Raw genomic sequence first — 16,110 nt, 5'->3', positions numbered from 1 at the left:
TCTTTAGCTCTTGTTTTCCTTTCTTACTCTCCTTGCCTATTTCGTGAAGCCACAATTTGGTGACTAAATTCTTTATTTTTTGGGCTTAGGTTTCTATTACTACCAGCTTCAAAAAAAAAAGATGAGAAAAACAAGAGTAGCAAATACAATTACTGAAGGAGTGCATGTTTTTGAAATGAATGAGTTAATAAATGCATCTAGACCGCTTATTCCAAGTAATCATTACGATGCAAGCAGTACAGAAGATCACACTGCTTTTTCCCAGAACCCACGCACCAGAGGAAGAGTTTCTACCTCGTGGGCCAAGAAAGAGGAAAATGCTTCTACTTTGGTTTCTTAATCAGGAAGAAGACGACTTCAATTCAATGTTCAACAATCTTTACTGAATGCCCACGAGCCAGACGTTGTGTTGGGTACTTAAAATACAAATATGAATTGATTTCTCCCTTGCCTAGTAACAGAAAGCAAGTGAATAAGTACATGGTGTTACAAAGAGGAAATTAGCCTTTGTTGATAGCGGCTAAGCGCCAGTCACTGTATCGGATGGAAAGAGCCTCTGGGGAAAGGGATCCCGATCTTAGCACTGTTTTTTTAAGGTGATGTGTTAAGTTGTGTCGAAGAGGAAAGTATCATATTAATGATCTCAAGCAAAACCAATGACTTCATTCTCTTTATTCTCAAATTTCATTTCAGAATAGCTTTTTTGGTTCCTAAAGGTACTCAAAGTTATATTCTAAAATAATAACCTCCATGTGTCTGAAAGACAACTCGTGAAATAGATATTCATTTTCCACCTGCTTGGTGCCAAGTGCCATTCTAGTTGCTGGGGGTCTTACCATGACCAAGGCAGGGACATCCTTGTCCTGCTTGAGGTTACTCACTGATGGTGAGAGAGCAAAAAAGCAAACCAAGATCTTCCTTGGTAGTGGTAAGTGTTATAGAGAGAAGCAAACAGGCGGATGTGATAGAGTAACACAGGGTGGAGGTGGGGTAATGCAGGTTGGAAGTCAGAGATGGTTCTTTGAAGAGGTAGCATTTGAACTGAATCGTGAATGGAAGACACGAACCAGCTGTGCGAGGGGCGTAAAGGCCCCACAGAGGGGGCAGGCTGGGCAAACGCAGGGAACACAAAGAACGCTAGGTATCTGTGTAGTGACCAAGGGAAACAGGGCTAGGAGAAAACGGCTCAGAGATTATCAGGAGCCAGGTGAGAAGCTGGATTTGACTCTAAAGGCAATGGAAAACCACTGGAAAGTTTTAACTAGAGGCGTGGCATTATCTGACTTGTATCTCCAAAAGCTTCCATTGAATAAATCAATCAAGGCAAAGAAGGATGCAGGAAGACCAGTTAAAGACCACTTCTGGGGATGCAGGCAAAAAAGGATGATGATGGCTTGGGCCAGCAGTGTGAATGGAATACTGTCTTGGTAAAAAATAATCTCCTTTAAGGGGTATAGAGGACCAGATGAAGACTTTGTTTCTTGTTATTTCTTAACCATAAGCATTCTTAATCAATTTTAGTTTTCATCCATATTAGGGCACACACTCCTTAAACACAGGGCTTTTGTTTTTCTTGTCAGTCTCTCTTGTCTAGAAAGTGCTGCTCTATATTCAGCGCCTTGTGGGTGCTGAATAAATATTGATTAAACAAACCAAATAATGAATCATGTCTACTGCAAGTGTGGGCGCTTGGTAACATGGCAACACAGAAGTGAGCTAGATTCTTCCATCTGTAGGGCACAACTGGAAAGGACATTGGAGGGAGGGTGGAGAGTTTGGGGCCGCTCCCCTCCTTCCATCCTGAGATGCTTTGGGATTGGAGTGGCCACTCAATTACTACCTCCCATTGGGTGACTGGGGGCTGTGCACACATATCCCAGAGCATCCTTACCCACTGCTCAAGGATGGGCCTGGGAAACGATACCCTGGCCAGGTGAACAGAAGCCTTGCTGTTGGCGAGCAACACCCCTGAAATGTGATGCAGGCTGTGGATGGAGCAGACTGTGGCAGAGGGCATTTAAAGAAGGGCTTTACTCCACATGGAGGGAGAGGAAACCCCCCCAAAACGAACATGGTTGTACTGTATAGCGGGGATCCCCTAACTTCTTCTGTAAAGGGTCGGACAGTAAATCTTTTAGGGCCCTCTCTCTCTGCTGCAATTACTGCACCTCTGTTGTAACTCTGCAGCTGTATCATGAAAGCAGCCACGGACAACAGGTGAATGAATGGGTGTCATTGGGTTCAAATAAAACTTTATTTATGGATACCAAAATCTGAATTTCATATAATTTTCATGGGTTATAAAATATTCTTTTTTTCCCTTCAACTATTTAATCAATTCTATGAAGAAAATAAAACAGGGTAGTGTTTAAAAAAACATAAAAACCATTCTTAGTTCACGGGACATACAAAATTAGGTAACAGGCCACCCATGAGCCATTGTTTGTCAACCCTTACTCTGTAGAGTAGGAAAGCAGGAAACCAATCCAGCTGAATGCTGTTCAAAAACTGGCAACTTTACGTGGTAATAATATTCAATACTATCCTTTTGTTTGTCAAAATATCATTTCATGGAAATGAAAATTTAGCTGTTTGTCTAATACAATATTTTCTGATGATAGGGTGGCATCAAATGTCTCTTGAGCACCTGCCAATTGGGAGCTATGCTCCCAGCTGGTTCCCAGCTTCCTCTACACGCTGTTACGTGTTCTCCATGCAGAGGCCATATGAGCTTTTAATAATATGCACCGGGTCACTTGTTCCCCTTCTTGAAACACTCCAGCGACTCGCCACTTGCCTTTCGAATAAGATGCAAATGTCTTATCTTGTCCTTGCCTGACCTCAACTCTGACCACTCTGGCTGTCCACCCATACTGTTCTTCAATCTCAGACCTCTCCTGGGCCCTTGGAGCAGCTTCCTGCAGCCCCAAACCCTCCTTCCTTCCCCAGGCTTTATTTAGCAGGGTTGGTCTTTGGGAATTCAGAGCTCAGCTCAAATGTCAGCTTCTCAGAGGCGCCCTTGATCATCCAGCCCAGCTCAGTTCTTCCCCTCGTTACTTCTATTACTCGGCCCCGTTCATTCTTCACAGAACTGGTCTTTATCTGAATTATCTTGCGAATTAATTTATTCACTTATTTTACTTGCCTGATTCCTCCCACCAGAAGGTAAGCTTCATTAAAACAAGGAAATTTCTGTCTCATCACTGCTGTCTCCCCATTCTGAGATATTTTAATACCTAACATTCGGTATTATACCTTATATATTTGTTGAATGAATAAAGGAAGGACATCGTGTGAGGGGTGATAGAATGTTCCATTCAGAATTGTGCTACTATTTTACCCCAGTTGGGAATGAGGGTGACTGTGTATGACAGGGTGGGGGGTTGGGCTGGGGAGGAAGACCATGGCCTTGAGAAATGGGCAAGGACCAGATCGTGGAGAAGCCCTTGGGAAATACTGCAGTGTTTGCCCTTTGTTTTGAAGGCAATGGGGTGGCCACAGATGGGTCTTAAGCAAGCCCAAGATAAAAGGATTCAGTGTATTTATTGGAATGTTTACATTGGGAAAATAACAAAGTACATTATTATATGCTCTGTTTACACCGTTAAGGATAGCAAAGGACACAGAGTAATCAGACCAGTCTTAACTTAAATGAGTGTGGAAAGATGCCAAAAAATAGATTCAAATTCAGTACAAATGTTACATCGCATCTACATGCCTCCATTCTCTTCTTGAGCTGGGGGAACTTGGAGTAGCTTCTGACGCATTTCTGAGTAACAGAGCTAGAAGAAAAGGGGCTCCAAGTGTCAAGTTGTTTGTGAGTGTGCTGTTTGACAGAAAGAGACTGTTTCAAGGTTTACCCTCGGTCTGAAAGAAAATGAGGATGCGGAATTAAAAAATAAAACGTGGTTCAACTTTGTGCTTGCAGTTCAGGCCCCGTGGCCTGGTCCGACCATGGAAAGGAGATTTCTGTCCGAGATAAGCCTCTTTTAAACTGTGTCAAACACTCAAGCGAGAGACATTTAAAAGTCTGAAAAACAGATGGGAAGAGTTTCTTTTTTCCTGTCTACAAATCTGTCTCCTTTCTTTCCATCATTCTTGGTACTTGGAACAGAAAATTGTTGACTTCCACGCACCTTCTTTTTTATTAATCATGGAAAAAGGTGAAAAAAATGAACCTTTAGAAGCCAGAAGCCAGATCTGCCCCCAAGATAAGAGAAGGAATGGAAGTTTGAGGCTGTTTGAGGAAGTGGAAGCCCTGGGGCCCCAGCGACTCGTCAGAGGTTTCCGCGGACAGTGGCTGTGCCACAGGTTACCTCGGAGCTGCCTTTTCATCTGCTTTAAGAAGAACCGAGGGGCAGGACAGGAATAAAGACGCAGATGTAGAGAATGGACTTGAGGACATGGGGAGGGGGAAGGGGAAGCTGGGACGAAGTGAGAGAGTGGCATGGACTTATATATACTACCAAATGTAAAATAGATAGCTAGTGGGAAGCAGCTGCATAGCACAAGGAGATCAGCTTGGTGCTTTGTGACCACCTAGAGGGGTGGGATAGGGAGGGTGGGAGGGAGGGAGACGCAAGAGGGAGGGGATATGGGGATATGTGTATATGTATAGCCGATGCACTTTGTTATACAGCAGAAACTAACACAACATTGTAAAGCAATTATACTCAAAGATGTTAAAAAAAAAAGAAAGAAATTATATCCAACCACACACACACACAAAAAAAAGATGTTCATGTTCGTGATGTCTGAGACTACCTTTCTCTTACAAAAAAAGGAAAGGTTACCATCTGCGCATTGAGATCTCTGTTTATATAGATAGTCACTAACAAATTAAACATGCTTCAGATGACCACAGGTGGAATGCTTGGGACACATGGGAGCTCATCATCCATAACTTTACTGTGCTTGTCTCCAAAATGAATTTCCTTTTTATTCATTCCCTGCACTACCCTCTGGAGTGTTCTGTGTGCCAGTGAGCATGGTCCTGAAGGGGACACATCTCAGATCACAAATCCTTCTGTGAAGATGCGCTTGCCTACCTTTCCTTGCCCACAAGGCTAAACAAGGGACAACCACGATTAAGGGTGATTTTTAAGACCTACATCTTTTGTGCCAAGAGATTCCCGCCTCTGCCTTTGGTTGGTTTCAGTTGCTTGGAAGCTTTCAGTTACAAATGGCCTAAGGGAGGAAGTGTTCTGTGAGGCCAGGTAAGTGGTTAGAAACCAAGATACTGGCAGGGACACAAGTACCACCTGGAGCCAAGAAGCACCCCATGCCCCTCCCACCCCAAGTGGCCACAGTATCACTGAGCCTCCAATCTTCCAACTTTAGAAGGCCCTTGGGCACTTTCTATTGCTGGATATGCATTACATCTGTGATGACGGTGATGTAGGGTGACCACAGGAAGAGGGCTGAGCTCCCCAAATCTATAAGGAAAGACAGGGACACAATTTGGGAGGATCTACTATCACCTTGTGGGGCCCTCCTGAACTTAGATGGCTTGAAAAGACAACACTTACTGAAAAGTCGTCACTGGGGAAGAACAGGAGATCTCGAAGGGGATCATTCTGATAGGTCTTTTCAAGTTCTTCAATGACAGTTTCATAATCCAGAGGCTGGAGAAGCCTGGGCTTTTCTTGCTGTAGACAAAGAAAATATCGTATTAACCACTGAAACAGAGAATCTTGCTTTTTCTCAACATCTGGTTGGATTTCATTTCTTAGAATCGCCAAAGCTTTGATATCGTGCAACCCTTCTAAGAGAGTCATGGAGACTCCAGGCATTTGGGGCAAAGCCACATAACTATTATTTCCAGATCTGAAATAATATGAGAAGATCTTGAAATACCTGACATCTCACTCAGTAAGTTAAGCGCCGAGCCTCCAGTGCACATGGTATTCAGCCTTGTCACATCCATAAAGTAGATGTTTATGTAAACCTGATCTTTGCTAATGTGGAGAAAGGCCTTCTCCTTACTTGCTATAGTATTAGGATGATTATCATCATTTTTCATGAATTAGATACTTCCTTGTGAGGTCTACTTGGGTCTATTTTAAGCCGTTGGCTCCCTGCTAGCAATCAAAGTAACACAGACTGTCTTAGTTGTCACTGAAACATGGATCCTGTATCAGGATTAATTGCTTGGCTCTGAGCCTCTTTGCCGATATAGAGAGAAGTTAGGTAATTCTTTAGTAGAATGGAACAACACAATTAATATGGAAACAGTGTGGTGAAAATGGAGAAGAGTCTGAAAAAATAGCTAGATAATCTCACCACATTAAACTCCTAAAGCCAAGGGGAAAGGCACCTCTCTCAAAGAAGCTCCCCAAGAGATAAATGTCAGTGGGAGAAAGGTGGTTGTTTCATTCTACAGTTGATGTGTTTACGCCAAACTGTATAGAACTCACAAAGTGAGAAAGATGGAGCCCAAAATAAATAATAAAATATTACAGAAGACCAAGGACACAGTCTAAGTTCCCTTAGCCCTTGGATGAAGCATTCATGCAACCTAAATAAAAAAGGATGATTGTTTGGATTATTTTTGGGCTCCTGGAAGCTGGAGTGGTCAACATGAAATCTGCATGCTAAAGTGATCTCATAAATGAAAAAAAAAATGTGTTTCGTTGTTCATGTCAATGACATCAGCAGACACTTTCCCACCAACCCCACCCCTCCCCGCTCTGCAAAGCCCACAGATTTAGCTTCAACTTCTAAAGCCTTCTTTGGAAGATCTCTGCTGGTAAAACTCCAGAAACTGTTACCAACATTTTAATAATTGCTAATGAGCTCCTCAACGTAGCAGTCAATGTTTTTTTCCAACTATAAAAAACAAAACAAAACAAAATGTAACACGGTGGGCCAACAACAAGGATTTCCATGTACTTTCTGCACCGAAACAGAACAAAAACAAACCCATTTTACAAATGCTTAAGTAAACGGAGGATGATGAAAGGTGAATCTTCTCTCTGGAAGGGCCCTTCAATTAAGATTGCTGATTTAGCAAATAAAAACACAGGGCTTCACGCTTGGAGAAAAGAAGAAATTTAGTTGCCCAACATGATCCATTTAGTGAAAGCTGTGAGACATTCAATATTTTCAAGTAGAAGATCAAAAAGTCCTTCTTGCATCTTTTCCCTGCCTTTTGATATAATTATTCTATTTTAGACTTCTTTTAGGTTCCAATTCCCTATTTTCCCAGGCAAAAATTAATTCCAAGAAGTACAGATTGATAGCTCAAGAGGCAAATGCAGGCTCCAGACGTTTGTTTTGGCTCACTTATCTTAATGTTTTTAGTTGGCTTTGAATGTCTTTGAGTAGTGGTATTTCACTGCAGGTCAGCAACAGACCTCTCAGTAGCCTATCTCTCTTACCCTGCAATGTCACATTTTAAAAAAATTTTTTTTAACTTTTTATTTTATATTGGAGTATAGCTGATTAACAATGTTGTGATAGTTTCAGGTGTACAGCAAAGTGATTCAGTTATACATATAAATGTATCTATTCTTTTTCAAATTCTTTTCCCATTTAGGTTGTTACATAATACTGAACAGAGTTCCCTGTGCTATACAGTAGGTCCTTGTTGGTTATCCATTTTAAATACGGCAGTGTGTACATGTCAATCCCAAACTCCCTAACTATCCCTTCCCCCCCACCCTTCCTCCCATGGTACCCGTAAGTTCATTCTCTAAGTCTGTGAGCCTGTTTCTGCTTTGTAAATAAGTTCATTTGTATCACGATGTCACATTTATAATATATTACCAGCTGCCCCAATAAGCCTTCAAGTCTGAAACACCTGGCTTATTCTGGAATCTCTTTTCTCCCCCTTAATATTGTGTTTGTGTATGAAACATAGCAAATAAAACAGAATGCATTGTAAAACGGTCCGGAAGCTCTTATCTCTGCCATCGAGTTGGTTGGTAAGCCCCTTTTCCTCACTGTTTCTTCAGCTCAAGTGTCTGATGTCCTTCTACCAACAGCTCATGATGTGATTACTAACACTTTCCCTTTTCTCCCCCTTCTTCACACTGACATGCATAGGAGCGTGGGAGTGTGGCTTAGTGTGCGTTGCGATTTATAGGTTTAACTACTGTGAGCAATCCCCCGACCCCTGACCAGCCTCCTCCCATGACTGGTGACTGTTTAACGAGGTGTGCATCCGCCACAAAAACAGGAGTGGCCCTGTGGCCTCTGTCCTTCTGCACAGCCCCTGCCGGTGCCCCTCACCAGATCTCTGAGCTGGGTGGAGGGCTGTCCTGGCAATCACTGCCCATTCCACTCACCCTTCAATGCACCTGCCCCACAACTTGGGCCTGGGCCAGAGGGGCAGGGGGAAGAGGAGGCATTAGTAGGAAAAAAAAAATGGAAAAAAATATGAACAGACTTAGCTTTGGGATTTCCAAACACAAAAGAAATTATATATAAATATATATCTCTACCACATGCGATGGAAAGACTTCGTTTTCTTTTCCCAAAGAAATAAAATGGAGAAAGCCTCAAAAAAAAAAAAAAAAGGCAAATGACATAAGGATGTTTTAGAAGGCCTTCTACAGTCTTGTTCTCACTATCATTTTAATTTTATCTCCCATTAGTCGAAAACTTGAGCGTTAATAAACAACCGCAGGTCAAGGAGACCTTCAAAGAAGATCTTTCTATTTATTTATTTATTTATGTACTTACTTGTTTATTTATTTATTTTTACTAGGGCCCAAACTCCACCTAAAATGAATCCCACCTAAATTAGTACAATAGGAAAATCAGAGTTCACAAGTCACTGGTTATTAATAAAACCACAGGAAAACTAAATCCTAAACTCTCCTTGATACACACAATAGATGGCATAGCCTGTAAGCACCTGTTGGAAGGTATATTTTTAGTTATTCACTTCAGGCTATGACATGCCAGCCAATTAACGAAGGAGGTTTACTAAGCCTTTCCTGTTTAAAATGTTGCACTGAGGTTATCTTGACCTGAGGCTGCAAAGCCTAGCAGATCTGCTTCATACAATTTATTAAGTTTTGACCTCTGGGGGATAAGTAAAATTCTAACTTTCCAGGGAATTTGTTAAATAGTGTGCAACATTCAAGATATTCAATGTTTCATAATTTTGGGAATATGAGGTTCATAAATAAAAATAACAGTGATATCTTCCACAGTACCTAGAGCTTAGAATTTGGCGATGCTTGCCAAGGATGCTTTATGCATCTGTGATGGTGAGAATCCAGGCTATGCAACCAGTAGTCTTCTCTGGAGCAAGAGAGCTGTCAGTTCCATGTTTTGGTCAAAGAGACAGATGTATACAAAGATGATGGGGTCAGTTAATTTCTCACTACTGCTCCTTACAGAGATGTTGAGTGAAACTGAGAACTGAGAAGCATTGATTTACAGCTTTACAACAGTTGGGTTGTCCCTCCTGAATTTAATGTGCCTCTTTCCTTTGGAAATGCACCAACTGGGATAAGGTATGTGCCAAGATTACCCTGAATTGGATTGGACTTTTATAGTGCTTTTTACTCTTACTCTTTTTCTCTCAAATGAGTAATGAATTTCATTAGCTGTTCTAAAATCACTCCAGGCATGGGAAAAGGCAACCACCAGTGCCCGTCATTATGTGGCAGGGCTGGTGTTGCACCAATGTGGGAATAGGGCTATTCTTTTGATACAGTATTAAGACATTTGTTTGATCTTCTCCCCCAGATCCATAGCTCTCTTCCAATTCGACTTCACAGCAGAAGAATGGGCTCCTGTGACAAAAACAAATGCTTTCTTCCCCTCTCCTTATTCCACAACTTCTCATGGAACGCCAATGCAAGTCTAAGCCTTGGAATTGGTGAACCTGCCATCTTGGTAACAACCTGAGCTGCCAGGAGCTGTTTACTGGTCCGAAACAAGCAGACTGTCCATGCTTTAGCTAAAGACTCTAATTTCAAGAACATGGTGTGCTACCACAAACATCTGAATTATTTTCATAATTATAATTCAAAAGCAAATGGGTGTAGAATTGACACTGAAGATCTAAGCATTTGAAGTATGTAACACTGAAAAAAGTCAAATGACTAAATGATCAACCTAGACATCTCTCCAGAATCTAAGAAATAACCTAGACCACGCAGCCTCGTTTTAGGGAAGTGTGATTATAGGTTTTCTATGTTGAGATGCAACAGAGACTGTAACATGCACTCTAGAACCAGAATTCCTGGGCTCCTAGTCCTGGCATTGCCACTTATGGGCTATGGAACTTTGGGCATGTTAGAATCTCTGTGCCTTAGTTTCCCAATCTGTAAAATGGACATTTTAGTAGGAGTTAGATCACAGGACTGAATGAGGTAATATCTGTTATGCTCTTAGAACAACACTATACCCATAGTACTCATCACATAAGTGTTAAGTAGATAAAGGCTGTGAGTTTTAAATTATCACTAGTCATGGATTTAAGGCACTTGTATTGTAAATTTAATGTGTACAGAGAGCAAATAATAGGTGCTCAATAAATATCTGTTGAGTAAATAAGTTTATATCCTTTCATCCAGGAATTCCTTTTCTGGGACTCTATTTTAAAGAAATAATCACACAGATAATCCAAGAAGTATACAAGGATATCTTTGCAATATTACCTTTCTAACATGATGGAGAAAATACATTCACTTTAATGCAAGAGGGCTAAGAAAGGCAGGCAGGCTGGTGGAGGCTATATCTAAAAGGTGAAGACACCAGAGCTGTCGTTCACAGAAAGCGATTTATATTTTCCAAGAATCGTATGTAGTGGAGAAAGGCTTAGTGATATAATGGGCTTTGGGAAGGATACTGAAAATAGGATAGGAGTTGGAAAAATATCAATGAAAAATTGTGTGGTACATGCCATAATTCTCCTTGTAACTCTTCAAATATTCAGTAAAGCTAGTTAGCTCACAACATTTTGCATGTGATTGGCTTTTGTGGGGAAACATGAGGAGGTTGGGGTCCATGATCGAGATGGCAAGTATTGCCACAAAAGGAAAGAAGACAATGAAAGGAGGAAGGAAAGGAAGTCAAATTCATCCTGACAATGGTTCTAGATTCACACATATTATGACATTAGAATTGAGTCCAGAATAGCTAGATCTCTGAGAGCTAAAAATGGGAAACAATAAATTATTAAAGGTAAAGAATGATTAGGGAATTATGGCACATCCATTCTAAGAAACAATACATGCTCATTAAAACTGAGTTTTTAAAGTTTGCAATGACAGGCAAAATTACTTATGTATTGTTAAGTGAAAGTGGGAATAAATACTGCACACTGAATAACTGCACAAAATTTAAAAAATTTAAAGAAAAGAATTAGAAATCTGTATCCATATATTATCAATTATATTTAGATGGGACTATGATGTTTAGGATTTTGTTATTTTGAATTTTTGCATTTTCCAAATTTTCTGTAATGAACATATATTTCTTTCATCATGGTGAAAAATGAACTTGGCCTTTCAAAACTCTCATGTCTCTGAAAACACTGGGGAGTTGCTTGGTTTTAAAATTGTTTATCCTTTGAAAATCCACCAAAGAGGGAAAATAGAAAAGCACATGAAAGTTCAACCACTAACAACCTCAATTAATTAAAAAAAGAGAAATAAAACACTGGTGAAAAGAGATCAGGGAGAATAACTACAGATTATGTATGTGGTTTTAGAAGCTAATGTCAGCAAGAAAGGGAAGAACAATTAGCAATCTATTAACGAAAGTATTTTGCGCTCTGTAGGGAACCATAAACATTTGGTAAGTTACTTAAGCAGCTCTGTGCATTGGCCACTCTTGCAAAGGATTAGAAGTCAGAATCTCTAGTTCGAAGTCCAGGGTCTTTTACCTCCCAGCTAAGTAACTTGGACAGTCATTTAAACTGAGACTTAGTGAGACTGACTCAAATGAATCAAAGGGCAACTTCCTGCTTACAGCAGTGTTGTCATAAGGATCAAAGAGATGAAGTATGTGAGGGCGTTAAGCGAACCAGCAGAAGCCAGGCAAATATAGATTTTTCTTTATTCGAAAACAACTGAAAATTACCACATACGTTTAACCCCAAATATATCCCAACACCAAGTCAAACCAACCAACCAATCAAACTGGTGATACTAAATTCTTCATGTACCAGAAACTGTCCTACATGCTTTTACGTTTATTATCTAAATTTCCTTAAAAAGCAAACAAACAAACAAATAAACCTTGATAATTAGTGATTCTACTGGAAGCAAAAGAGGTAAAAGCATAAGGAAAAGCACTGAAATTTAGAAAAGGGCAGCATCTCCTCTGTGTATCTCCTGAATCAAGTCAGGCCGCTCTATGACCGGTAGGAAGAAGGAAGGCAATCTAATTATGTATATCAGCAAATGAAAGTGACTTTGAAATTCTGCCTTTTATTTTCCTTGAGAAACCAACCTAGAAAATATTTTCTTGTATTTATATTTTCAGATCAAAAGAAAAGGATTAAATTTAGGATTAGTTTAGTATTAAACTCATTAGCTTTGCCAAGATAAATACCTAGACAACAATCAAAGTTTTATCAAAAGATATTTAGAATTTCTTTCTGTAGCTCTAACCTACACACATGCAAGTCAAGTTTGTTAGCAATAGGGAGTTAATAGGATCGCTAAGGACTAAAATCAGGAAAAGGGTTTGATGGGATGAGAAATGGAGAACAATCTCTATAGCAAACCCCTTGTGTTTGGGGCCACATGTTTGTGCTGTAAATGTTAAGTGTAATTAGGAAGCCAAGCACTGGTTACTCACTGTTAGGGTTACTCTAGTTAGTCTGATCTGAACTACTTGCTTGGTTCTGCTTTTCAAAAAAATCTGATCTTTTCAAGAAACAGTATTATGCAAAGAGTTTTTTCCCCTACCTTTGAGATGTTTCGTATTTCTTCTGTGACATGCAGTGTCTACTGTGATGCTAGTCTAGACTTCCTCTATTTTCCTCAACCACCCCTGTCGCTTTCAGATATCTGAATCTTTATTCTAATTTGAGTATTTATAACAGAATTAAGTTTATATCTGAATGCCTTTGTCAGCTGACAATACTATTCATCCTGGCTAATGACCCAGAAAAACAAATAAAAATAGGTATGTACTTCAGGACCAGTACAGAAGGCTCTAGTAGGGCATGACATGTCAATTACTTAAACATTCTCTTCACATCTTGACCTACAGACAAACAAATAGGGAACAGTGAGGATCTACACAGTCTTTAGACAGAACCTAAAAAAAAAAAATACCAATCTCGACATCTCCAGAACAAATTAGAAACAACACAGCTGTTAATTAACTTCAATGTTATCAAGATGACTGATTACATTTCTTAAATAAAACAAGAGATCTAAATGACACATGGATTCTTTAGATCTCAAGTTCCTCCAGGACCCTTTGGCCTTAGTGCAACTGGAATGGAACCAACTTCCACACTATCTGTGTTTAAAACAAACAAGAAATTTGTGAAGACCCCACACAGCTGGATCCACGGCCACAGCTGTCAGCCTGTGGTCGTGTGACAGATTTACTTCAGCCTTTCATCAAAGGGAGTTCCACTGGACAACTTCTCAAATGTTTGAGCTTCAGAAAGCAAGACGAACTTTTCTTACCAAAAAGGAAATAATTAAGTAAGGAATAAGCCATCTTATGCTGACCCTTTAACCTTCTCTCTGTCTTCAACCACACAGTTTCATGAGAATGGAAAAACACCAGCTAAGTCAAAGTTAAGAGCTGTACAGCTGGGCAAACTCAGATTAAGCTGAATTTGGAAACAGTTCCCTTGGTAACAAAAACGGACATAGATCTCAGAAGAAATCAGCCAAATGTAACTCTTTAAATGTCTTAGTCCATTTCAGTGATATAAAGCAGGTTAAACTTGGTAAATTACAAAGTTGTTTGCAAATATGAAGGATTATTAGTCAGCATATTCAACACAAACATTATAGTTAGAAAAATCAGGATATTCTATTTTATTAACCCTTAATTTCATTAGGAAAATCAAGGACCTGAAGAGACTTATAGGATGTAATAAGGTATAGTTTCAAACTGAATTTAAATCTTTTCAGTTTTATTTTCTTTTTTAAGGCAATTTAACAACATATATCTCTTAGGAGCATGTCAAAATTCACTCATTTTTGCTCAGCAAATGAAAAAAGAAAAGTGCCTGCTTCTTTGCGTAACACTGGTACTTGTAAAGAAGTAGGAAAGAAGATCTAAATCAAATTAAATTACATGTCTCATTTAGTTTTCTAGCAACACTTGAAAGGTAATAAATATCATTAAAAATACATCACAACCCAGTTACAAGTCTGCCGGACACCAGGGAAATTAATGCCTTTGAGCCAGCTGCCAGGATTTTTAGATTAATTTATATAAAGTCTGTGATGAAAGCTGCCACCAGCTTAAACTCTGATACTATTTTAGTACTTTAACAGGCACACAAATGAGTCAAATGTGAGAGATATGTGTGTATGTGTGTGTGTACATAAACACATACATGTCACAAATACATGAATGTAAATAGTCCTGTCAACAACAACATGAATTATATATGTCCAATAAATCTTCCCATAATGATTGGTCAGCTCATTCTTTTATTTCCTTTCTTAACCTTTGGCTACTTGAAACTGAATATGCATAGTGGTCATTTGTTGTTTTTTGACCTAAGCAACGTCCATCCTGCTTTCTTTTAGTACAAGCATGTTAATTTCCTTCTGAGGGCTTACTTCTTTCTCTTTCCCTGTAAAGAGCAGTGTTGGTGGGTCTGATAATTTAAAAAGTCCTGTTTTTCTGTGATCAAGGGCATGTGACCCCAGCCCATTCAACACTTCCCTCCAGGACTCTGAATCTTGAAGGAGAGATGCCAAAATCCCACATGACCGTCCATTAGTTCCAAACACCAAGACCATCCCTGTTTCGCACTGCCCCGAGCTGCTCTAAGTCCATTCTTGTTCTTTGCCCAGCCTGTCTCTCCATTCTTCCTTCTGTTCCCTTCTCTGGATATGTTTGTTTACCAGGGAAGGTTTCTTCTGCTTGCATCTAAAAGAATCTAAAATGATATAATACAAGGAGCAGCATCTACAATAAGGGACTGTTATTTACTCAACTTATCTTTGTTTGGATTTGAATCACCTTAAAGGAGAACCTCTCCTGTAGCCAATGACTCCTTGAAGTACAGGATGTAGGTTTAGTAAACTCATGTGTTACTAATGAATTCCAACGTCATCCTACTCTATAAAAAATACATCAGATATCATGCATCCTGAGAATGGGGGACAAATACCTTCTTGGTTTTCCAAGGTGATAAACTCAGTGCAGCCTTCATCTCTAATTTTCCACTAAGCATAATCCATTCTAATCATCCCTCTCTGATGTCACCAGAGCAACTGGGGCCAAAAAATAAGTTTATGTCCACATTTTCTTTCAGTGCTGATGTTGTCACAAACTATAATTTTGTCTCTATAGGAGGTGCCAGGTTGCATTGGAAGTTGTGTTAGAGATGACCGACCAGGTGTCTCTAAGCCATTGTTGGCCCTGTATCACCTTCCTTCATTCTGTCATTTTCATCTTAAGAGAAAATATTTGCTATATTTGTTGTATTAAAACCAATTGATATATTTTTACTTGTAGAAATAACATAGTCACACCAAACAATTCAATACTAATAGTAACTTTAGACACTACCATTTTTTATCATTTACCCCATATATGCTAATGATAGCTTTTATTTTCCTACTACTATTATCATGATCAAATGGCAAGGCCTATAATAAGTATTTAACACTTTCTCTCATTGAATGTTCATACCAAGCCTAGAAGAGGTCATCATTGCTTTATTTTACAAATGCAGAAACTTGGAATCTGAGGACCTGCTCAGCAACTTGATGGAAGAACTGATATTTCAATCCAGCTCAGCATAAAGCCTTTGGTCCCCTCCACTACACTCTACCAGCAAAGGTCATACATAGCTTTGCAGGAATAAGAATCAGAAATGCGCTTTTTTTTTTTTTTCCTATTGGGAAGATTCTACAATAGAGCTGTAGTTTGGGTACTGTTCCTGCTCCCTTTGTCAGTTTCCGCAGTGAGGGAAATTAGAAGGCTGGGGGC

General features: G+C 39.6%; 1 protein-coding gene across 10 annotated transcripts in view; it reads right to left on the bottom strand.

Annotated features, from left to right (window-relative positions):
- DOCK10 (dedicator of cytokinesis 10) overlaps positions 1-16,110 on the bottom strand; it is a 299,794-nt gene that overhangs the window by 167,882 nt on the left and 115,802 nt on the right. For all 10 annotated transcript variants that reach the window (XR_014245733.1, XM_082395837.1, XM_082395839.1 and 7 more), the window contains one exon: positions 5,529-5,648. Coding sequence is in view for 9 of the 10 variants with exons in the window: in XM_082395837.1 (XP_082251963.1) it covers positions 5,529-5,648 (120 nt within the window). In the remaining variant the exon portion in view is untranslated. The remainder of the gene's footprint in view (positions 1-5,528; positions 5,649-16,110) is intronic.

This window comes from Balaenoptera borealis (assembly GCF_965194805.1).
Source record: "Balaenoptera borealis genome assembly, chromosome: 6".
Taxonomy (NCBI): domain Eukaryota; kingdom Metazoa; phylum Chordata; class Mammalia; order Artiodactyla; family Balaenopteridae; genus Balaenoptera; species Balaenoptera borealis.
The sequence above is the reverse complement of the archived record's forward strand: the minus strand, read 5'-3'. Positions and strand labels throughout refer to the sequence as shown.